This window comes from Symphalangus syndactylus, chromosome 6 (genome assembly GCF_028878055.3).
Source record: "Symphalangus syndactylus isolate Jambi chromosome 6, NHGRI_mSymSyn1-v2.1_pri, whole genome shotgun sequence".
Taxonomy (NCBI): Eukaryota; Metazoa; Chordata; class Mammalia; order Primates; family Hylobatidae; genus Symphalangus; species Symphalangus syndactylus.
In genome coordinates, this window is record NC_072428.2 from 59494472 (window position 1) to 59516029 (window position 21558).

A 21558-nucleotide genomic window follows, 5' to 3' on the forward strand; every position below is an offset into this window, starting at 1 on the left:
AACGTTTTGGAGTTTGGTAAGATGAGCTGAGGACTCTGTAAGCAAGAGACAGCAAAGAGAATGGGCCCTCTCTGGGCTCTGTTTTTTTTTGTTTGTTTGTTTTGTTTTTTAGATAGGTGTGGGCTTTCTTTGGGGCTGGGAGGTTGAAAGGTTGGTTCATCCTCAGTCATGCAGAAAAGGGAAGGCGAGGGGAAAGCAGAGTTTAAAGAAGAGGGCCCCTCAGATGACCAGGGCCACTTCTCACTAAGGGGTTTCCAGGACAATTGTAGGGGAGGATGACACCGATATAAAGAAGCCATCAAGGAGCACACAGTAACATGATGCAGCACAACCTGCAGTGGCTGCCGCCGTGGCTACCATTGTGATGGAGTGGCTCTGTTGAGGGTGGGGGCTGGGCAGATTAGGTGAGGGACCTTGAGTGCAACTGCCATGACAGGGCACAGTCTCCAGGAGTGACAGGAGCAGATGCCTCAGTAGAAAACCTGGACTTTGTCGTGCAAGGGCTGCAGAGTAAGCAGCTGGTAAGGAAAAATCAAGTGTCAAATTCCTGCTCTACCTCTTTGAAGTTCCGTGACCTTAAGCCTCAGGTCCTTGAAAATGAGGAAATAATACATACTGCTTCACAGGGTGATTGTAAGGAGGATAAAATAATGCAGCTAAAGTTCTTAGTGCAGCTCTCGGCACGTTGTGAATACTTAAAAATCAGAAGCCATTATTATTAATATTAATAAATGTAAGGTGTTCCATGGCCAAAACCCAGGGATGTTGCAGGGGCAGGGACCAAGGATATAAACTAATGTTAGGCTTCCAAACAAAAGCAATGAAGACTGAAAAAACCCTCAAGGGGTAAGAGGTAGCTCTGTTTGCTCAAAATTCCTTTGTCTCTCCAAAGCTGCCGGGCTTGTCTTCCAGTTTCTCTAAGACCCAAGAGGTCACTTTCTAAGCCAGAAAGGTACCTGGAATCCTGCCTTCTAAAGCCATGCACTCACCATCTGATCACAGACCCTTCATTTAAAAAAAAAAAACAAAAAACAAAAACGGAAGGGGAAGAAGCTAAAACACACATGTATACATAAACCGGTTGATTCAATAAAGAGCTTTTAGTGAGTGCTCATTCCAGGATAATAAACCAAGCAAAACGTCTGGCTGAGTTTAAAATCAACAAAACCAGCAGGAAAGGCAGAAAGAAGGGAACGAAGCGATCAGCTTGTTTTCAGAGCTGCTTCAGCAGGAGCTGGTGCTGAGGAGCCCCCAAGGGAGGGGAAAGGAGACAAATGCAGACAGGATGGAGGCTGAGGACGGGGGAAGATCCCAGGCCTAATGGACTCCAGATGTGGCCTTAGGGCCTGTGGGGAGCTCTCCCCAGGATTCCAGACCTCTTGGGGAATTCTGACCTAGGAGCCCAGTGGGCATGGAGGGCTCAGAGCTAAGGCCCAGCCATCCCAGCAAGATAATGCATTGGATAATAATGGCTGCATGTACTGGGCACTCCACTGTATGCCAGCCTTTGCTAAGGTATTCACATGTATTATTACCCCCATCTTACGAGTGAGGAAACTGAGGCTCAGAAAGTTGACAGGGCTTGCCCACAGCTGCTAAGAAGTGCTCATCTGCCTCATTCCTGAACAGAGAGCTCCCTGACACACAGCCAGACTGCATGTAGCCTGGGAGGAGCTAAAGAGCAAGGTGTGCTAACCAGCTAACCAGGACATGGGAAATGGAAATTGGGAGTAATAAGGTTGAAAATACCAAATTGTGAGTTTAAATCCAACCAATGGCTAGGAAATGCCAGTCGTAATGCCTCCAGATGAAAGGACTTTCTTCCCCACCCCCACATGCGATGAGGGCCCAGGCTGGCCCTGAAATGCTCTGACAGACAAAGGTGTCCTGCAGACCAGAGAAGGTACCCGGGGACCTTGGCCCGCCATACCGATGGTGCAGTGTTCGCCATTCCAGCCAGGGCTGCACTCACACTTCCCGTCGCGGCAGGTCCCATGCTCGGCACAGCGCGGGTGGCAGGCCCGCTGGTCGCAGGCTGCCCCCATCCAGCCATCCTCGCAGCGGCAGGTGCCCCCTACGCACACGCCATGGCCGCCACAGTCGGCAGCACAGATCTCTGTGGGCAGGAGCAGAAGAAGGGAGGACACCAGGGCCAGGAGGGGAGGCAGTGGCCAGAGGGGCAGGGGAGAGAGGAGAGAGAAAAACAACAAGTATTGAGCAAGTTATTGTTGGAAACGAAAGTCACACTTGGCTACATACCTGGGCTTCTGTGACAGATCGGGATTCCAGAGGCTCGGGAGACTAATCTCCGTGGACAATGGCCCTCGGATGAGAACAATTCTCTGGGCAGAAGCCTGCCCTGTGCCTGTTTCCCCACCAAAGGAGGAGGGATTGTAGGGCTCTGCTCAGTTTGCTTCTCCCTCTTGCCAGCCCTTCCCTGCCTTTGTGCTTGCCCCTTCCAAAGGGGACCGGCATTCTGAACAGACATCAGGAAAAGTCAAATGTAATTAAAAACCAGTTATGTATGAAAACAAAGTAAGGATGAGTCCCCATCGCCAAATGAAGTGCTTGTGGTCTGGCTGGGCATGTGATGAGTTCTGGGGCCTGCATTTCATGACTGCCTGGACTCTGATTGAGGTTGGGGTGCGGGAGGGAGGCTGAACCCCAACCCCATGAGTATACTCTAGGTTGTTGTCCAAAACCTGCAGTTTGTTCTGTGCTTTTGCTAGGTTTATTCTTTTAGCTTCCTGCTTCCTCACCCCAACTCCAAGAACCATCTAAATGGGGTCTCAGATCCGAAGCAAATGGTTTGGAGGGGGGCCCTTCATAGCCAGAGTGGAGCTGCCCGCCCTTCACAAAGGCCCATGTGTGAGATGGTGCAAAACACACAGGGCCCGATTCACAAGCCCCTCAGGCTCCAGGCCAGCAACAGCTTCATGCTTACTGCAGGCAGAGGTGGTAAAGTCTTCCAAAATACAACTGCTCTTTAGGAAACAGGTTGAGCAACCATGTCCACTGAAGCTCTCTGCCAGGGCTCTGAGGGAGAGAGGCTCTGACTTGATTCTCATGCCTCGTGGCCCAACATGATTCAAATTCACATGAAAATCTCAATCCGTTTCATTTCTTTCAAACTAAATTAGCTGGCACCTCTGCCAAGGTGCATTTGCTCATCTCCCTTCCAAACTGCATGCTTGGTTTAGAAGCTGCTAATATCTTAGCTATTTTGAAAAAGAAAAGAAAACAAAATTAGGTCTCAGAGGCTCAGACCTTCCTACCAATCTACAAGACAATGAATAAAATGTTTGAGAATTTAAAAAATAGTAAGAGTTACCATGTATGTTGTGTTCCTGTGCCAGACATCCTGCCAAGCACATTACCTCAAAAGGGAGGTACTTATTACGTGCAGTAACACATCAGATTCTTCAGCTGTAAAGTGGGAAGGGATATCTATGACCTGGAGCCAGGGACCTGGGTCCTATGCCAGGCTCAGGAGCTTCTGAGCTGTGTGACCTGGGGCAGGTCCCTTGACTTCACTGAGCTACAGTTCCTGTCTGGAGAGTTCCTGGTCCTGTCAGACAGTTCCTTGTCTGGAGAGTGTGAGCTGCATGATGCCACCTTGCAGCAGCCCTTTGCTGACCTAACTGGGCTCTGGCAAGCACCCAGTGAAGTGGATGACAAAAAGGCACGACAAAGATCAAGCAACTCAAGAAAGGTTTCCTGAATTGAGGTCAGCAGAGTGAACTTTAGACAGGGAGTCTAGGAGGTTTGTGAGATCTATACCTGCTCAGCCACTAATCTACTGTGTGGCTTTGGGGAGGTCACTTCCTCTCTTCTGGGTGTCAGTTTCCTCATCTGTTGCAGGTGGAACCGAATGGTGTTTAAGATCCCTTCAGGCTGCAAGAATGTGGGATTCTATGACAGAGCACTCTCCCTGTTAGACAGTGTAATCTACCCCCAAGGCCTGGCTGAAAAGTACCCCCTCCTCTGAGAAATCTCCTGTAATTCACCCTGTGGGTTATTCACTTGTTTCTTTCCTTCGCATTTTTACATGGTAGAGTGGTTTTCTGTTTCTGTGTCTGTCTTACCATCAGACTAGGAACCCGAGGCTGGTCTACTTCCTTTGATCACCTCTATCCCTGGTACCAAGCACAGATCCTGGTATACAATAAACCTCTTACTAAGGTTGGTTGGATGATGGATGAATCACGGCATGCCTGGGGCTATGGTGCCTGAGAATGGTAAACATTCACCACACCCCACTTAGCCTGGCTGAAAAGTCCAACCAGGCCCACCTGTCTGTTTCTCTCTAGCGACCTGCCTGTATGAGACTGTCCCATGTGAGGACAGGGCTGCGGAGCTACGTCAAGCAGCCCCCTAGGATGTTGTTCAAGCTCTTTTCCTTTCTTGCTCACATAGACAACACTTGGGCTTGCCTCAACATAAAGGATGATGATCTCCAGGCCCCACGCCATCCTAGGTCCTGTCTCTGTAGTTCCCATTTCTTCTGTACAACATTGAAAGGGCAATGACTTCCTGGTGACTCTGGAGGCTGGGCCTGGGGTCAGGGCTGGAACTTTCCCTTGAGGGCCCTTGGAGAGATGAAAAATCAGCTTAGTGTTTGTTTGGGTTTACTCAGCACTTTTTCCAGGTGGTGGTTTATGGTGTGAAAGTAAACACCAGAAAGCATACTATTCACTGAGGTGTGAGCCAGGAGAGGGGCGGGCTGCTGGGGCCAAAGCCACGGTGTTTTCAGGCAGCAGAGCACATGGAGCCCATCAGGGACCAAGAGAAGAGGCAGGCTTTTCCCCACAACGAACTTCCAGACTTCAGGTCTTAGCTAAAACGTACTTCATTCCTTTATTAAGTCACCTGGAGACAGTACGGACAAAAGACAGCAAGACTTGGAATCGGATGTGATTCCAGATCTCAGTTCTACCTGCTCTATGACCTACTCAATAGCTGTAAGCTTCCTTTTCTTCCTCTGCAAAGTGGCAATGATGACGGCAACTACTTCAGAGGCTTCTTCCTGCCTTATATATAGTAGGTATCAATAAATTCATACCAATTCATGTATTCTTCTAATAATATCCACACATGCCTACTATATGCCAGAGACTGTACCTGGTGCTAGAAATACAGAGGTCAATAAGATACAATCTCTGCCCCCCAGGAGATCACAGTCCAGATAAAGCACAAACTAATACTGGCATTCAAAAGATTATCCAAATAACCTATAGCTATGACTCATGCCTGCACCTTTTTGCTATGTACAATGAATTAAAGAACATGGAACTTAGGGTCAGACAGGCCTGATCTGCCTATGGCTTTCCCACTTACTGGCTGGGTAATCTGCAAGCTGCCAATTATGCAATTCATTGAGCCTTGCTTTCCATTTCTGTAAAATGGGGTTGATAATTCCCACTTCACCAATTTCACAGGGTTGGTGTTAGATCAAATGAGGTAATATGTGGGAAAGCCATTTTTTATTTAACTAATGCTCACACCAAGTTTTACAGTTTGCAAAGCACTCTTCATGGACAATTTCTCATTTAACTATCACAACAAGGCTGTGAGAACGCCTGGCTATTATCCTTCTTAGTGGTGTGGACACTGAGGCCCAGAGAGTATGAGGACATTCTACGAGGTCATGTGATCATCTAGTGTCTTTTCATTGTTTTGACAATCCTTGGAACAGTACTTCAAGGCAGACATTGTACAGATAAGGAAAGGAAGCCTCAGAACAGGCAAGGAACACTGACCTGTCACAGGTGGGCTTCCCTTTGAGGGAAACTCTCAGCTTTTCCAGCAGATCCCCACCTCCTGCCACTTCTGGCCCTGCTTATCCTTTGTTATATCCAAGTCAGACCCTGATATATGTGAAATGAAATAAGATCCTCTACACAGAGTTTCCCAGGCACTTAGTCTCACCCTTCCCATCTGGAGACTACGGCTCTGTCCATCCAAACACTCAACTTCCTTGCCAGTTTACACTAGACATGCTCTCCTGGCATGAAGTTAAAGTGGCCTGGTGACTGGGCACCCCTCCACCAGCCCTTTACAAGCTGGGTTGTGAGCTCTTACACATTTTAATGGAAGGGCCCTGAATAGGGCGACCTTGATGTTTATGGGGTGCTAACTGATAGTAACACAGCTTGGGAGCTCTCGGGTTCTCTGCAGATGGGCCCATCTGACTGAGTGAAGAGACCCACAGACTCAAGATGAGAGTAGAAACCTGTGACGCTACTTTATCGTTTGGCCTCAAGTCATAGTCCCTATTGTTTCTTTTTTTCTTTTTCTCAAATACCTTGAAACAAAAGGAACTGTTTTATTTTTCCTTCTCAGATTCTGCTTTGACATTAAAGCAGATATAATTTCCTGAAGTGGCTAGTGAAAGCTAAACAGGACTATGCTAAAGAATGTGCTTTGACAGCTCATATGTCTTTTACATAACGTAAGTGGTCCTCTGTGAAATGTGGGTTAGAGCTCCTCTCCTAGTCATAAGTCCCCTTATGTAAAACGGGGATGACGTCAACTACTATACTTTGGAGGATTGCTGTAGGAATTACTTTCATTTGGTTGATTTCTTGGGTGCTCCCTGTGTGCAAGCCCCACAGTGGACACTGGAGATCCCATGGTGATTATGACAGGCATGAATTTTTTCTTGACCTCAAGGAGTTTACATTCTACCATGGCAGACAGATATAACCTAAATCAATTTAGCATGAACAAAAGTATAGCTTCTAACATAGTGCCTGGCACATATTCAGGATATAATAAAGACACACATTTTTATAAGAAAGGAAATGAGATGTAGTGGCAAGTACATTAGACTAAACTTAGAAGATCAGATATGAATTCTGACGTTTGCAACATACCCAATAACAAGGGAGGGTTTGATAAATGCTAGTTGGCTTTCACATGACCAACATCAGAGCTTTCTGAATTAATGGTGGAGGGCTGGGGTCTGGGAGGAAACTTTTGAAGTACTAGGAGTACACAAGCCATAGGGTAGACTTGAGTTCAGATTCTGACTCCCCAGTTTCCTAGCTGTGGGTCCCTGGGGAACTTAATCTCCCTGAGACATAATTCTTTACCCCTAAAATGAGGAGAGTAATAATGGTCCCCCTCTAGGGTGAGTGGTGACAACTGAAGAAAATAGTTTATATGAAAAGCTCTGTGTACACTATGCTGTGTATGACTGATTGATGAGGACCTAAGATGATTCCATCAGCACAGCTCCAAGTAACCCAGCAGAGGAACGTGTTCCTGAAGAATGAAATGTTTGCTTTTCTAGTAGTGGTCTCAAACTTTGGGGCTACTATTAGAAAAGCATGCTCTTCCTCTGGTCACCTAGCATGGCATCATCAGCCAAGAGTATCAAAACCTAGGTAGAAGCGATTTGTATTTGTAGCCTGGACTTCCTCTCAAAATCAGAGGAAAATCTCCAACTGTCCTAAAATTCCTATTCCAAGCTTACAGAGTTCTTGACTGAACTGTACAGGCCCTTGGAGATGAACCTGGCAACACGTGAGCTCTTCCCCTACAGAAAGTCAAACCCATAGCACCACCCTTTCCCTACCCCACCTCTTCCCTGCCTCACCCGTGCACTGTCTTCTCTCTAGATTGGAAGCCCACCTGATGGGAAGGTCCAATGTGGTCCCCTGGCACTAGCACCAGGTGTGGCCCAGCATGGCTTTCAACAAAAGTTTGTTGAAAGAATAGATGAATGAAAAAAGCTTTAATGGAAGAGGTGTATGTCGGCTGATGTGACTCTATCTCAGTGCCACGTTGTACACAAGTTATTTTGTTAAATATATTATGTAGAGGCTCAGTGTCCTTTGTGCCTAAGCTTCTTAGAAACTCATTTTCTCCAATCTCTGTGTGTGAACTCTGTAATTTAAAACAATGCCTCAGTCCTTACACCCACAGACACATCTTCTTCATGCTAATGCCCAAGTCACACCTGTTCTCTTTCTGTGATGTGGAAGGGGGTGAACACACGAGGAAGAGGCGAAAGGGCAGGGAAAAGACACAAGGTTTGGCTCTTGGTTAATTAGGCCAAAAAATGTATATGTACAGGAAAAGCTGCCCCAGTCTCCTCTCATTAGATGTTAATCCCCGTGCAAGCCCAGATGAAGCCTGGGACCTATCGCAGCTACGTTTTAATTTGTCTGGACTTACTTTACAATCCTGTTCATTAAAATAGCTGGTAGGGGAAGCTGTGCCTTTCTCCTGAAGGGAAAGACTTATGCACAATTTTCCCATAAAATTTCTTCTACCTGGAAAGATGCTCAAAACCGATACAAGTAAGGGGTAGAAGGGCCCCCGCCCAAAGATCTGCACACCTTCCTGCTGAGCAAGGAACAGGTGCAAATGAAGCTGTTTCTAAAATTCCAGTCATGTGGAAACAGAGTCTTGGCCCCCTGGGACCTCCTGGGAAGTCCTTTCATAAGTCTGCATTTAGCACTAGAAGAGGTAATAAGTACAATCGTTCTATTTTGCTGAGGACCTGAGATTCCAAGAGTGACCTTAAGAAATTTTAATAGAGGGTTAATTTTAAATGATTCCTGCCATGATTTTTTGTTTATCACTAGCTCATCTGAGTTACTGCACAACTGGGGGAGTTTATCAGAAATTCTGGCATACTTAAAGTCCAAGCCAAACCATTAATAGTCAGCATTTGAGGCAAAAATAAGAAAATGAAGTACCTTCAATGTTCCAGAACTGCAACTGTTGTTGTTGGAACACAAATATTAACTCATTAAATTCTTACAATAGTCCTGCAATGATGCTTTCACTCTCATATCATAGTTGAGGAAACAGCTTGGAGACATTAAATGCTCAAAGGTACTTAGCCAGAAATGAAAGGTGACTGTGATTCACATGATTTTTGGCCTATGAGTTGTGCGATCAGGTTTAGACAATACCTCAGATGCCATATGAGTGTATCCCCTGATTGTTAATTACATCTTAGATCATAGCCCCAGCTAGACTATAAGATCTCTGGAATCAGTGTTTGAGTTTCCTTCCTCACCTCAACCCAGTGCTGACTGTATTAAGCACTTTTCCTTTTGTTTGTCTGTTTATCTGTCTGTTCATCCTCCATCCATCTGTCTGCTCATCCATTAGCCCATCTATTGGTCCATCCACCCAAATGTCTAATCACCTAACCAGCTGTGTGTCACCAAGCCATCTAAGTGTCCCAACTATTTAATGTTTATGTGCTGGAAAGCATCAGGGAAAGGAGGGGTTGAAGTTACTGGAGGGAGCAAGGGGATGCTCAAATGAGGTGCCTTTCAACAGGTAGAGAGGACTGTTTCTGAAGCACAATCAGAGAAATGGGCATAGTGGGTACTTCACCCTCTGGGTAGAGGGATCAGACACAGAGTCATATGAGACATAGTCTGTATGGGAAGCAGGCAGGATAATGGGGCAGCACTAAACTACTGGCCTCAGCGTTCTCAGTAAGGTAGGAGATAGGAATCTCCCTGGAGCAGGGTGCTGGTGAATAGATATGAATGTTTGAAAGAGCCCCCATGGTGAATGAGAGCGAGAACTCACAAAGTACAAGAACTGCAGCTGGGATGGCCCAGGAGAGGCTAAAGATCATGAGCATGATGTGATTTGGCTTAGTGGCATTCAGAAGCCCAGCTGTGAGATCAGAAACGGTGAATGGTTAAAATGATCCTGGGTTTTGCAAGGTGGATGTGGAATAAAGGCACAGAGACCAGGGAGCTGTGAGTGATGGACCAGCAGAAGAGCAGAAAATGAAGAAGGAGATCGAGCCAGGAGAGAACTGGCACTGGGTAGGAAGTGGCCTGGTTCTGGCCAGGAGATTTCCTTTAGGTGGATTAGTGTCAAGGAAGAAAAAGAGAAAAACTAGAGGAGCAGGCTTTATGGTTAGAAGAGAATTCTCTAGATGGGAAAACTAGGGCCCATCTAGGAAGTACCTTACCGTATGCCACACAGTGACATGCATGTCAGTACTTGAGTAGGAACTTGCTGGCTGCCTTGGCAAACAGTCAATGTAAGGGGGCAGCTGGACAAGTAGCTGCCAGATGGTGGTCGCTGCGCTGTTTGGGCCTTCTTCTGTGCTTCTACTTGTACCATTTCCATAGTCTGGGCTCCTTTACCGTGATCTTCATGTGTTCAAATCTAAATGTGCTTTGAGTTCTGCCTCCAATGCCACCTCCTCCTTGAAACCCCCTCCCGGCAGCTGGAAGGAGTTTCACCTTCTGCCTTCCCAAAGCACTTTTATGTGGATCTCCCTTTCTCAGGGTTATTAGTCTACCTGAGTTGTCTAGAGAACCCTGCCATCACCAAATTAATCTCTGCATTCCCTAGTGAGTCTTACACAGGAAACATGTCTTCTGACTGTATCTGAATTGCCAGATTCCAGTGGTACAGGACAGAGTGCTCCATGTAACTGTTCAAGATTCTGTGATTTTTCAGAGAAGAGGCTTGGAATCAGGTAAGAGCCTGCTCTGCTACTTCCTAGCTATGTGAAACAAATACTGCACACCTTTGAGCCTTATTTTTGTCATTTATAAAATGGTGATAATGATATCTATCTACCAGAGTTTTAAAACAGATTTAAAAATATACTGAGCATCTACTATGTGCCAGATAGGCCTAGGGTCTGAGGATACGAGATTATATGAAATTATTCCTATCCACAAGAAACTCAAGTCTGCCTATGTGTGTAAATGTGCACAATGCCAGCCACCATGCCCAGCACACAGTAGGCTAATTAAAAGTTAGCTTTTTCTCCCACAGACCAGATCTCCATATATTTTGTACAAATTAGCATTCCGAAAGTATAGCACCCACACTGTCTCCCTGCCTCCCTCACTAAGTTGGACAGATGGCTTTCAGTCTCAGTGCAGGTTTCAGGAAGAAGCTAGACGGGGAAGAAGGTACAGGAAAGGAACCTCTGACTTCCTTACAGTAATTAGTCTCCTTTAGACATTGAGGCCAAACCCAAGCTACTCTCCTGTGCTTTTCAACTTCCCTCCCTATCACCCGAGAGTCAGAGCTGCTTCAAGCCATGGCTGTGTTCCACGGATCGAGATGGTGGAAAGTTAATGAGCCTTGGAAACCACACGGCCTTTCACCTCATTCAAGGAGCTTGGAGAGCTTTCAAACCAAGCAGAAAAGTGGATTCCAGTATGTGGGTGCAGAGCAGGTCTCCACATCTATTCCCCCAGGACTAGATTTTCAAGTCTTTACAAAGCACCTGCCACAGGAAGCAGTAAGCCACTGCCATTCCTCTTAATTGGAGAGTATCTGGCTTCCTGATTAGAGGAGTTCAAACCCAGCTTGGGGAAGGCCTCCAAATAGGAGCTGACTTTGCAGAAGGATAACAAGTCAGGAAAGAACTAGTGAGCAAGAAAGGCAAATAACGAGACTGGGATGTGTATTTTCGGCCAGGACTGGAACACAACCAGACTCCCACTAAAAGGGCCCAACTGGGTGAAATGAAGAGACAGCTGATGTTACACTCTCTTCCTAATGACCTCTGACCTTAATAACCTTTTGTAAAAGGCTCATTTCTCCACTCCGTTATAAACTCATCTATCTAACTCTTTCCTGGACACTTCCACCTGGCTGTCCCCCAAGAACCTCCAACTGTATGCTGACAATAGAGTAGTTTCTAAAACCAAACCTGACCGTGTCACACCTCCACCTAAAACTTCTCAGTGGCTCCCAAAGACAGAAAAAACCTAAACTCCTTCAAGATTATTCATGCTGGCTTCCCTCATCTTTCCCCCCTCTCACTACTGCCACAAATATCCTAAAAGCTAAGCCACTTCAAGCTACTCATCTTTCCTAGAAAATGCCCTCATCTCCCATCTTTGTATACGTTGCAAATCTTTGACTTCTACAGTTGGCTGCTGCAAGGTACTTGCCTCTTCCTTTTATCACTAACTACTGTATCCAACCTCCAACACCACCTTAAACTCCACTTCCTCCAAGAAGCTTCCCTGACCATCGGTTGAGAGCAATTGCTCTTTTTCTGAAACCCTTGTAGTAATATTAGTACACCAAAGTCATGATCCAATTTACATGGTTCCTCTGGCAGTGTTACTAAATGAAGTGCTATCCAAAACCTGATACCTGATTTACTGGCAGTTTCAGCATAAACCTTGGTAATAGCCAATGGCAGAGTTGTGCAGGGGATAAACATGGGCTCTGAAGCCAGAGAAGCCTGGAAGTGAATCATTGTTTTCTCAGAGTGTCTTTGAGCAAGTCACCCAAGTTCTCTGGACCCTGGTTTCCTGGGAGTAACACCATCTGCAATGTCAAAGGTTAATGTATTTGCTGTTTGAATAAATCATGAAGCACATACATGAAGGAGCTCCGTAAAATATAAAATTTCCATTGAAAGAACAGTTTTTTTTTTTTTTAGATTACAGGTTATAATAACAGCAGTTTGATTCAGGAAGACAACTAGAGATTTTGTACAAGATATCAGCTTGGGCATCCAAATAGAAACTTCATTCTGAAGCCCAATTTCAGGAGGGCTTATATTTGCATACTGAAGAGATCCAATTCTGATAGAAAACGTTCCAGGGCTGTCAGGGGAAATTCTACTAAATTACAAATCTGCCAGCTCTTGGTTTATCAACCTTTAACTCTGGCAGTATTTAGCAGCATGCTTGTCTGGGCCCAATTTTCCAGTCTTTGATTAAATGTTAGGAACTGACCATCTCATTGTGTCTAAACCTCCACACTACCTCCCAGGCAACTGGTAGGCTCTTCCGTGCCTCCCTCTGACACTTCCCTTCCTCTCTATGCCACTGTCAATCTCCTGGATATTTATTATTCTGAACTTTGATTTTAGGCTATCACTTGCTGTTGGGAAGGGGTACAGGAAATGTCAAGTCTCAATGGATATTATTCCTCCAGAGAAATTCTAACCTTGAGTTTCCCCTCCTATAACATGCCTATACAGAAATGGCCTAGCTTGATTGTTTCCTTTTGATGTTTAATTGGATGTCAGTGCTGTGCTTTCTGGGCTGAGAAGCTAATGCTTCTCAGAGAAGGAACAATTCGAGCTACACAAATGAGACTTGTAACAGGGGAGAATGCTCAATGCTGAATCTAATTTTCTCTCCCATCCATGAACATAAGACAATTTCTCTGGCATTAAAGCATCTCACTCAGTCTTTCTGTCATTAATAAGAATTAAATTCTGTTCCCTCAAATTTAAATGTAATTATATTTTGCCTCGTAAATAAAATTGAATTTAGCTCTAATGCAACTGCTATGTTTAGAGCTTTAATTATTTTAACCCAGTTGCTACTTTAAGCTTATTTTTGTTAAAGTATTGAGTTTATTTTGCTGTCAATTGTGACTTAATTTGATAACAGGGCTTTTCAGCGCCATATCCATCTAGTCATTATTGTTATTATTTATGCTTTGTGATTCTCTTTCCCTTTGGGTAGGGGGGGAGATTAATAGAGAATAAACTGAAAGCTTAGAGGATCTGAGTGTGAATTCTAGAGGGTCCCACTATGTTAAGGTAGAATCTAGGCCAGATTGAGTTGAGAGAGCCAAAGAAAGAGACCTGATGTGGAGTCTGAAAGGGAAACCTTCAGTGTTCATTGACAATTGTTTTAAGCCAAGATTTTCGGCACGGCATTCAGCGGGCTCTGAGGTTTGGATCCTGCCTATCTCTGGCCTTCTTTCCTGCCACCCACCCCTGCAGCTCCTATCTCCAGCCGGACTGAGGCGCAACTGTCCAGCCGACCATGCATGCTCTCTACTTGTGCACACGCTGTTCCCTTGGCCTGCACTGCCCTCTCCTCCTTGGCCACCAGGGGGCCTCCCTTCAGTCCCCTTTCAGGGTCTGGCTCACAGATCTCTGGCTGGTGACAACCTTCTCCGGTTCCTCTCCCATCCCATTACTGGCCAAGTTCACTCCTTCTGCTTTTGTGCTCCCAAACCCTACTGTACACACATCAATCAGAGCTCTGTCCATGCTGAATAATTAGGCGTCTCATTTCCTGACCAGGCTGTGGGGCTGTCTGATCCTTGGTGCCTAAAACAGTGAATGCCCAGCACACAGGAGAGGCCAGAAAGATTCATTGAATGAATGCAGTGAATGTGTCGGCATGGGAGCAGGTCTGGAGCTATTGCGGGGTGCTCTCTCTGAGGAGGTTGTGCTCTTCTCTGGAATGGACCTCAGGAAGCTCATGATGCTGAGAGGAGGCTGACCCTAACTCCCTTGTGCTGTGGGCCACTGACCTAGTTGTTTGGGGTTAATGTGTCAGCTTTCATCTGACTCTTCATCTAGATAATGATTAGATAATGACTCTTCATCTAGAGTCAATGACCAGTGTTGGGGGCTGGGGAAAGGGGATGGTAGAGAGATTCAGAAACTGCAAGGAAACTGCGCCTCGGAGAGAGCAAGTGAGTTGTTTAAGGTGACACAGATTCAGGTCCAGGCCTTCTGGCTCCAAACCTTCACTGTATAAACTGTCCTAAGAATTACATTTGTTAGAGTCTAAGGACTGTTTGGATAATTTAAATCTAATCATGCATTCTAAAACTATATAAAGCTACTTCATTTATTGACTGCTTACTGAATGCAGCCACCATATACATGTTAAATCTGATTTGGAAAACAACCCTGCAAGGCAGGTGTCATTAGCCATAGTCTATGCTTAAGCTGAGTCTTGAAAATCTAGCCTGGTCCTACTCCAAATTTCATGCAATTCTTGCTGACTGCACATGTTACCTCCAAACCTGTGCCACTGAAGCTCTAAAACATCTCCACCTGTTATTCCATGAAACTCAGTTGCAATCAAATGATAAGAATCATAAACCTGCAGCATGAGCATTTTACAGGCAAAATCTCTGCCATGTACTGCTTCTGTGAGCCAGCAGCCCTAAGGAATAAAATATAGTGAGAGGGCCCTCTCAAATAAAAGTCATTTATGGGAGACAAGACCGGAGAGAGGTCATATAGCAGTGGAAATGAGGAATAAATTTATGAGGCTGAGGGGAGAGGCTGTGGGGGTGAGGGTGGGGAAGGAAGACCTGAGGGAGAACCAACAGGTACAAATGATGAGTCTAAGGGATGGCTTTTGAAAGGGTACCATGGAAAATGCCACAGAGGCTAAAATCTTTAGAAGCCATTAAGCTCTGAAAGAAAGGTGAGCCTTTCCAATTCTAAGGACCATCTCAAAGAGATTAAATTCTTTCCCTTTTCTGAGACAGCTCTGAGCCAAGAGGGTGAAAAGCCAACTAAAGCACAAGGAAGGGGAGATGGGAGGAGTTGTTCTGCTCAGCAGTGCTGCTGAGTGTACCCACTTTATGCAAAAGTTGATGAGGCATCCAGCCCAGCAGGCCTGCTCCCTGGGGAAGATGGCTTGAAGGAGGTGAAATGATGCCAGCTCTTGTCCAGGAGGGCTCCTGGCTGGCTGGCACTGCTCATGAAACAAACATGATCTAGGTCTGGGAAGTGACAGACAAGGAGAACAGAGATTTGGTGTTAGCCCAGCACACTGTGTGGGGAGTGGGAGGGAAGGGGTTTGTGAGGAGGTGGGGAGGAGGTGGAGTCCTGAGAGAAGGGATTAGGTTCGCTGTCGGGTAGTGTGCTGGGATCTTCCTGAACAGAGCTTTCGGCTGCAGCCCCTCTCTTCCCTGTGTTCCCAGTGGGCTCTTTTTCTTTCTTTGACTATTCACTGGTTAAGTCATTCATGCAATAATCACCGAGAACCTAATGCATGTTTGGCCCTATGCTAGGGATACTTATAGGCCCTGACCTCACAGAGTTCACTGTTTGGAGAGAGAGAGAGAGAGAGAGAGAGAGAGATTGATTGATTAGAACACATTGGTCAATATAACATAGTGTTTAGGAGAGACCTTGGAGCCAGATCTGGTTTGAATCTGGACTCCGCCACTTATGAATCAGGTGAGGGTTGGGGGAGAAAAGGGATGCCAGTATGTAATTTAATGTTTCTGAGCTTCAGTTTCCTCATCTGGAAATGGTAATACTAGTAATTTTCCTTCCCAGGGTTCTTATGAACCTTAGCTAAGATAAGGTTGTAAAGGACTTAGTTCAGTGCCTGGTACATGCTAAATACTAAGAAATGGATGGCTCTTTGTTACTTTATCCTGTGGCTTGTCAGAAAGAAAGATAAGACTGGCAACATGAACACCTCTTTGGATAGCAAGGGGGCATGAGGCAAGAGCTGAGGACTTGGGAACAAAGGGCCTGGATTTAATTCAAACTGCCACTGGTAAGCTGAGTCACTTAGGGCCAGTCATTCCCCCCCTCCAACTCTTTTCTGTCTGTTTAACAGCAACAGCAGTAGCCACCTCCCCCACCATCACTACCACCACCATGATCAGTATCATCCTCCCAAGTGACTCAGGAAGTGAAGTTCCACTGGGGCCTATGTCCTGTGCTCTTCTGGGCCATAAGAATCTGTTCCAACAGTTATGTCGTGTAGTTTATCAGGAAGGAAGACCACATGCATGAGGCTGGATTGAGAGAGGAATTTCTGAGATGAGACTGGAAGCCAAGTTGCCAGGAAGCCAGGGAACTGGGTAAACACTTGTATAAAATCTGACTTCACTGTTTCTACAAACCTAACCAAAGTGCTGGGGAACTTCTCAGCTCACATTTCAATACAGGGCTGGTTGTTGAGTGCAGGGCATGTTGATTTAAGCTGCTTTCATTAAATCTTGCTCTTGGTGCCAAACAGCAAGACACTCATCTCAGGGAATAGACAGTGTTCCCTCCTAGGAGGCAGCAGGCAGCAGGGGCCCATCTCTACCAACCCAAGAACCCAGGACCAATGCTGATGGCACAAGGATCATTTGGGATTTGTCCTTTGGCTTGCAGCTCCTGATGGGAGGGACTGGGCCGTGTCTGTGCCAGCTCCGCCATGCCAGGCAGCAAGCAGCATAAGCAAGATGACTAGAGCTACCGCTTGTCCAGGGTGTGAGCTGTGCCAGATACTACAAGAACCACTTTGCCCATATTTCCTCACCTAATTCTCACAATGATTCTATAAAGTAATTTTACCTAAGGGAAAATTAAGGGTTAGAGGGTTAAGCCACATGCTGAAGCCATTAAATGAGTGGGGAGCAATTCTTCCCCCAAAAAGCCCAGTGCCTGTTCTGCTGCCCTGTAGCTAACTCCCTAAACAGAAAGATAGTTTCTTGGCGCTAGTGGATCCAGGCAACGAGGCATTCCTTGCTTAGCTTCACTGCAAAAACTCAATAGTTTTAAAACAGCTTTCACTCAGTGAAAGTACTCTTGGAAGGGAGGTGGTAGAAAGACATTAAGTGCTTATTCTATGACAGACACTGTTCTAGGTGCATACCAAAACGATGTACTTTAATGATTACATAACCCGCTGAGGCAGGTACTATTACTATCTCCATTTTTCAGATAAGGAAACTGAAGTCAAAAAAAGTGAACTTTCTTGCCAAGGTCACACGGTTAGCATGTGGCAGAAGCGGGGTGGAACCCAGGCCAGCAGTTCCTGCACAGCAGGGGCTGAGGAGAGAGAACAGTTGAAATGCCCTCATTCTCCTTCAAACCAGCTTCCAGAGGCGAAGTGACAGCTGAGGAAGAATGCGGCCTGTGGGGAGTGCTGGGAAGCTACCCCAGCGCGGGGCCAGGCCTTGACTCCCAGCTTCCTCCCTCACCAGCATGGCTCATGCAAGTCACGGCCACTCCTCTAGCCTCATCACAGGAACAGGGGCAATACCGTACCTTGTCATCCCAACCTCACAGGGCTGCTGTTGCACAGGGTGTGTGTTGCTATGTGAAACATCTTTGTATGCTATGGGACACTCAATAAACACCAATTGTTTTTACTATTACAATACTTTTAAAGCTGCCTTTTTATAAAAGGCCTTGTGGCAATCATGAGACCCTTCTAGTCATTTATAGGCTAGAGATTTAAAAATTAGAATCTATGTTTCTGAAAGGGATTTCATCTTACATCTTATAATCAAATGTCCTTGTTAATATCAAGTGCTCTACCGATGTGTGTTTTAATCATCATCATAACAATAGCTAGCGAGTATTGAGCTCATATAATGGGCCAAATCTTTTTTTCTTTTCTTTCTTTCTTTTTTTTTTGAGATGGAGTCTCACTCTGTTGCCCAGGCTGGAGTGCAGTGGCACGATCTCAGCTCACTGCAACCTCTGCCATCCGGGTTCAGGCGATCCTTCGCCTCAGCCTCCTGAGTAGCTGGGATTACAGATGCTTGTCATCGCGCCTGGCTAATTTTTGTAGTTTTAGTGGAGACGGGGTTTCACCATCTTGGCCAGGCCGGTCTTGAACCCCTGACGTCATGATCTACCCGCCTCAGCCTCCCAAAGTGCTGGGATTACAGGCGTGAGCCACCGTGCCCAGCCTTTCATTTTCTTAAATAATTCTCACTGTAACTCCAGAAGGTAGGTACTATCATTATCTCCATTTTATAGCTTCAAAGGGTAAAGTAACTTGCCCAAAATTATAATTAGTAAGTAGCAGGGCCAAGATTTGAAACCCCCCAAAAAAAGATTTGAACCCAGGTCTGTCTGACTCAGGGACTTTCCTCATCACATGGTTCTCTCTTGCCTTTGCACATGAGGACACATAGGTGTTTGATACCAGTTACGGGGAGTGGTATAGCCAGGACTGAGGAAAGGCAGATCTCATAATTCTATTCAAAGTCCCTTCTAATAGTTTGGTTGTTTCCGTTTACCGAGCTAACTAAAGAGTACTTAGTAATCTCATCCAAAGTTATACCTACCTCCTCAGAGGCTGTGGGGTTTCATCAGGGATTAACAGTGCAAGACGCAGTTATATACCTATCATAAATTAGCTTTGTGGCCACATAACGAACAATGCAAGCCAGCGTAGCTTTAAGACGGCCATTTATTATATCGCTATAAACAGAGCTATATAAAAAGAATTATTTCTAAGACCCTGCACATCTGTGCTTACAATCATGTCTTTACAGGAGCTTTGCAAACAAGGATAAAACTCCAATTTAGACTGTGTATTGAACATCAATTCTCTATTCAACAGGGAAAGGTAATTCAAAGTATCCCAAAGGCATGAATGCTGCATGGATCTCATTTTTGCCAAAGGTCTCAACCATCTTTCTTGGTCACAACCAGAACAGTTAATACACAACATAACGAGCTAATCTGAGCCTCACTTTGTTTAAACAGCGTGGAGTGCCGAGGAAAATGATTTTGAGTAAAAAAGCATAGCTGGAGATGCTATCACTTTTTAGCTTTTTGTCCCTGGGCAGGATCACTTAAAATTTTTCCAAGTCTTAGCTTCTTTATCAGTTCACTTATCTCCATTTTGTTGTTGTTGTTCCCCTCCCCTTTCCCAGAATGCACACTCTATGAAGGCAGGGACTCTTTGGTCTCCATCCTCTCTGATCAGAAGAGTGCCTGGCATACTGTAGGGGCTCAGTAAGTATTCGCTGGTTAAAGTATTATGTAAATTGGTAAAACATGGATAACTGACACCTTTCTTGTAGGGTTTTTGTGCAGATTAAACGAGAGATTAGATGCGACCATAACCCGCTATACACCAATACTGTGCTAGGTGACTCACGTATGTTCCCATTTAGTCTTCACTTTGAAAGGACCTGTAAATCATAGTGTTTTCAAACAGAAGCGTGCCAACATAATTATCCTTTGTACCTTATATGTACAAACCCTGTAATGAACCAAATGCCACAATCAAGAACACATTCAATCATGTGTTCATGCATTCATTTATCACTATTTATTGAGCAGGTGCTGCGGGTCAGGCCATGCTGAGTCCTGGGGCTGCAGAGGTGAACAAGACGTGTTTGCTACCCTCATGGAGCTTAGTGACTAACAGAGCATTTGGCTACAAGGGCAGGTGGGGGCCAGATCCCAAAGAACCCTAAACACTACACTGAGTTTGGACTTCATTCTGAGAAATGGGTGAAACCGAAGGGTCTGATGGCTGGGACATGCATCCTATAAGGCCCACCCCTACAGAGCTTACCTAGGAACACTTTCCCTATGGCCTTGCCTCCAGGGATAATGTCTTAAGATGAGATGAGATTTCAGTGAAACACATCTATAATCGTAAGCTCCATTGTTAAGGGGTAGTTTTGAATCTCAGGGCCACTACTATGGAAGGAATGATGTAAGGATATAATTTTTGAATCCTCTCTTTGTCTAAGAGTAGAGGTGCTGAAGGCTAGAGTTCAGAGAAAGAAGAAAAGCACTCAGAGGCACGGGGAATGCATTGCTACGTGATTGGGAACAGTTATGTCCCTGATCAGGACTGAATGGTGACCATGTCACAGTGGAAATCCCCTCCCTCTACCCATGCTTCTTCTCCCCACCCTCCACATCCCACCCCTCATTCCTCCCCACCCCCACTCCTCCTCCACCCACCCTTCCTCCCCCTGCATTTACCGATAGAACAGTCGTGTCCAGTCCAGCTTGGGTCACAGCTGCAAAGCCCGGTGTCCGGGAGGAAGGTTCCGTGGCCTGAACACTGGTCTAAGCATGTGGCCCTGGGGGTCTCACAGTTGGTGCCTCCCCATCCCACAGAGCAGTGGCATTCACCTCTCACGCAGACACCCCGGCCTGAACATGTGGGGTCCATGCAGTCCACTGTGAGATGGAGGAAGGAGAACATAGGTAAGCATCTGACCAGCAAAGGTGAGGCTTCTTTAAGCAAACTACTTAGCTTTGTGGCCAAGGGGCTTCATACATTCTGGCAGAAGCATGCATAGGCCACTTAGTAAGGTGAGAGCAGTACTGTGACAAATGGCAGACCTGGCTTCCCAACTCCACCCAGGTAGAAATCCCTACCTCTTTGTTTGTGGGGCAAAGTAAGAAATGTGTCTCAAGCATCAGCATAGCACTTATGTCTACTAGACTCTGTTTCATTCACTTCTGAATCTCCACCTCCTAGAACAGTGCCTAGCACACAGGAAGTGTTTAATAAGTCTTCATAGAACGAACTTTTATAATCACTTCATAACGCAGGTTTATTTATGTAAGCATCAGACTAAAATAGATTCCTTAATTTAAATGAGAATTTATTTTGTAATTAAATTCCATTAGATTTTATCATCTTCCCCAAATTCTTGAGATTGATATGAACTTTCAAACTTCACTTTCCTTGCCAGGTGTGGTGACTCACACCTGTAATCCCAGCACTTTGGGAGGTTGGGGTGGGAGGATTGCTTGAGGCCAGGGGTTCGAGACCAGCCTGGGCAACACAGTGAGATCCTGTCTCTACAAAAAATTAAAAAATAAAAAAGATTAGCTAGGCATGGTAGCACACGCCTGTAGTTCCAGCAACTTGGGAGACTGAGGCAGGAAGATTGCTTGAGCCCAGGAGGTCGAGGCTGCAATGAGCTATAATTGTGCCACTGCACTCCAGCCTGGGCAGTGAGCAAGACTCTGTCTCTAAAAAACAAACAAACAAAACAATAACAAAAAAATTCACTTTCTTGAGGGCAAACACTTCAATATGTGCTGACTTTGCGCAGCTTCTCCTCATGTGGTAGGTAAGTCGCATAGTGGTGGCT

At 45.6% G+C, this 21558-nt stretch overlaps 1 protein-coding gene across 1 annotated transcript in view; it reads right to left on the reverse strand.

Annotated features, from left to right (window-relative positions):
- Positions 1-21558, reverse strand: part of TENM4 (teneurin transmembrane protein 4) — a 3069169-nt gene that overhangs the window by 129628 nt on the left and 2917983 nt on the right. Inside the window, exons 21-22 of the mRNA XM_063641401.1 lie at positions 20432-20632; positions 1931-2116 (exon numbers count right to left, since the gene is read on the reverse strand). Of these exons, the coding sequence (XP_063497471.1) occupies positions 1931-2116; positions 20432-20632 (387 nt within the window). The remainder of the gene's footprint in view (positions 1-1930; positions 2117-20431; positions 20633-21558) is intronic.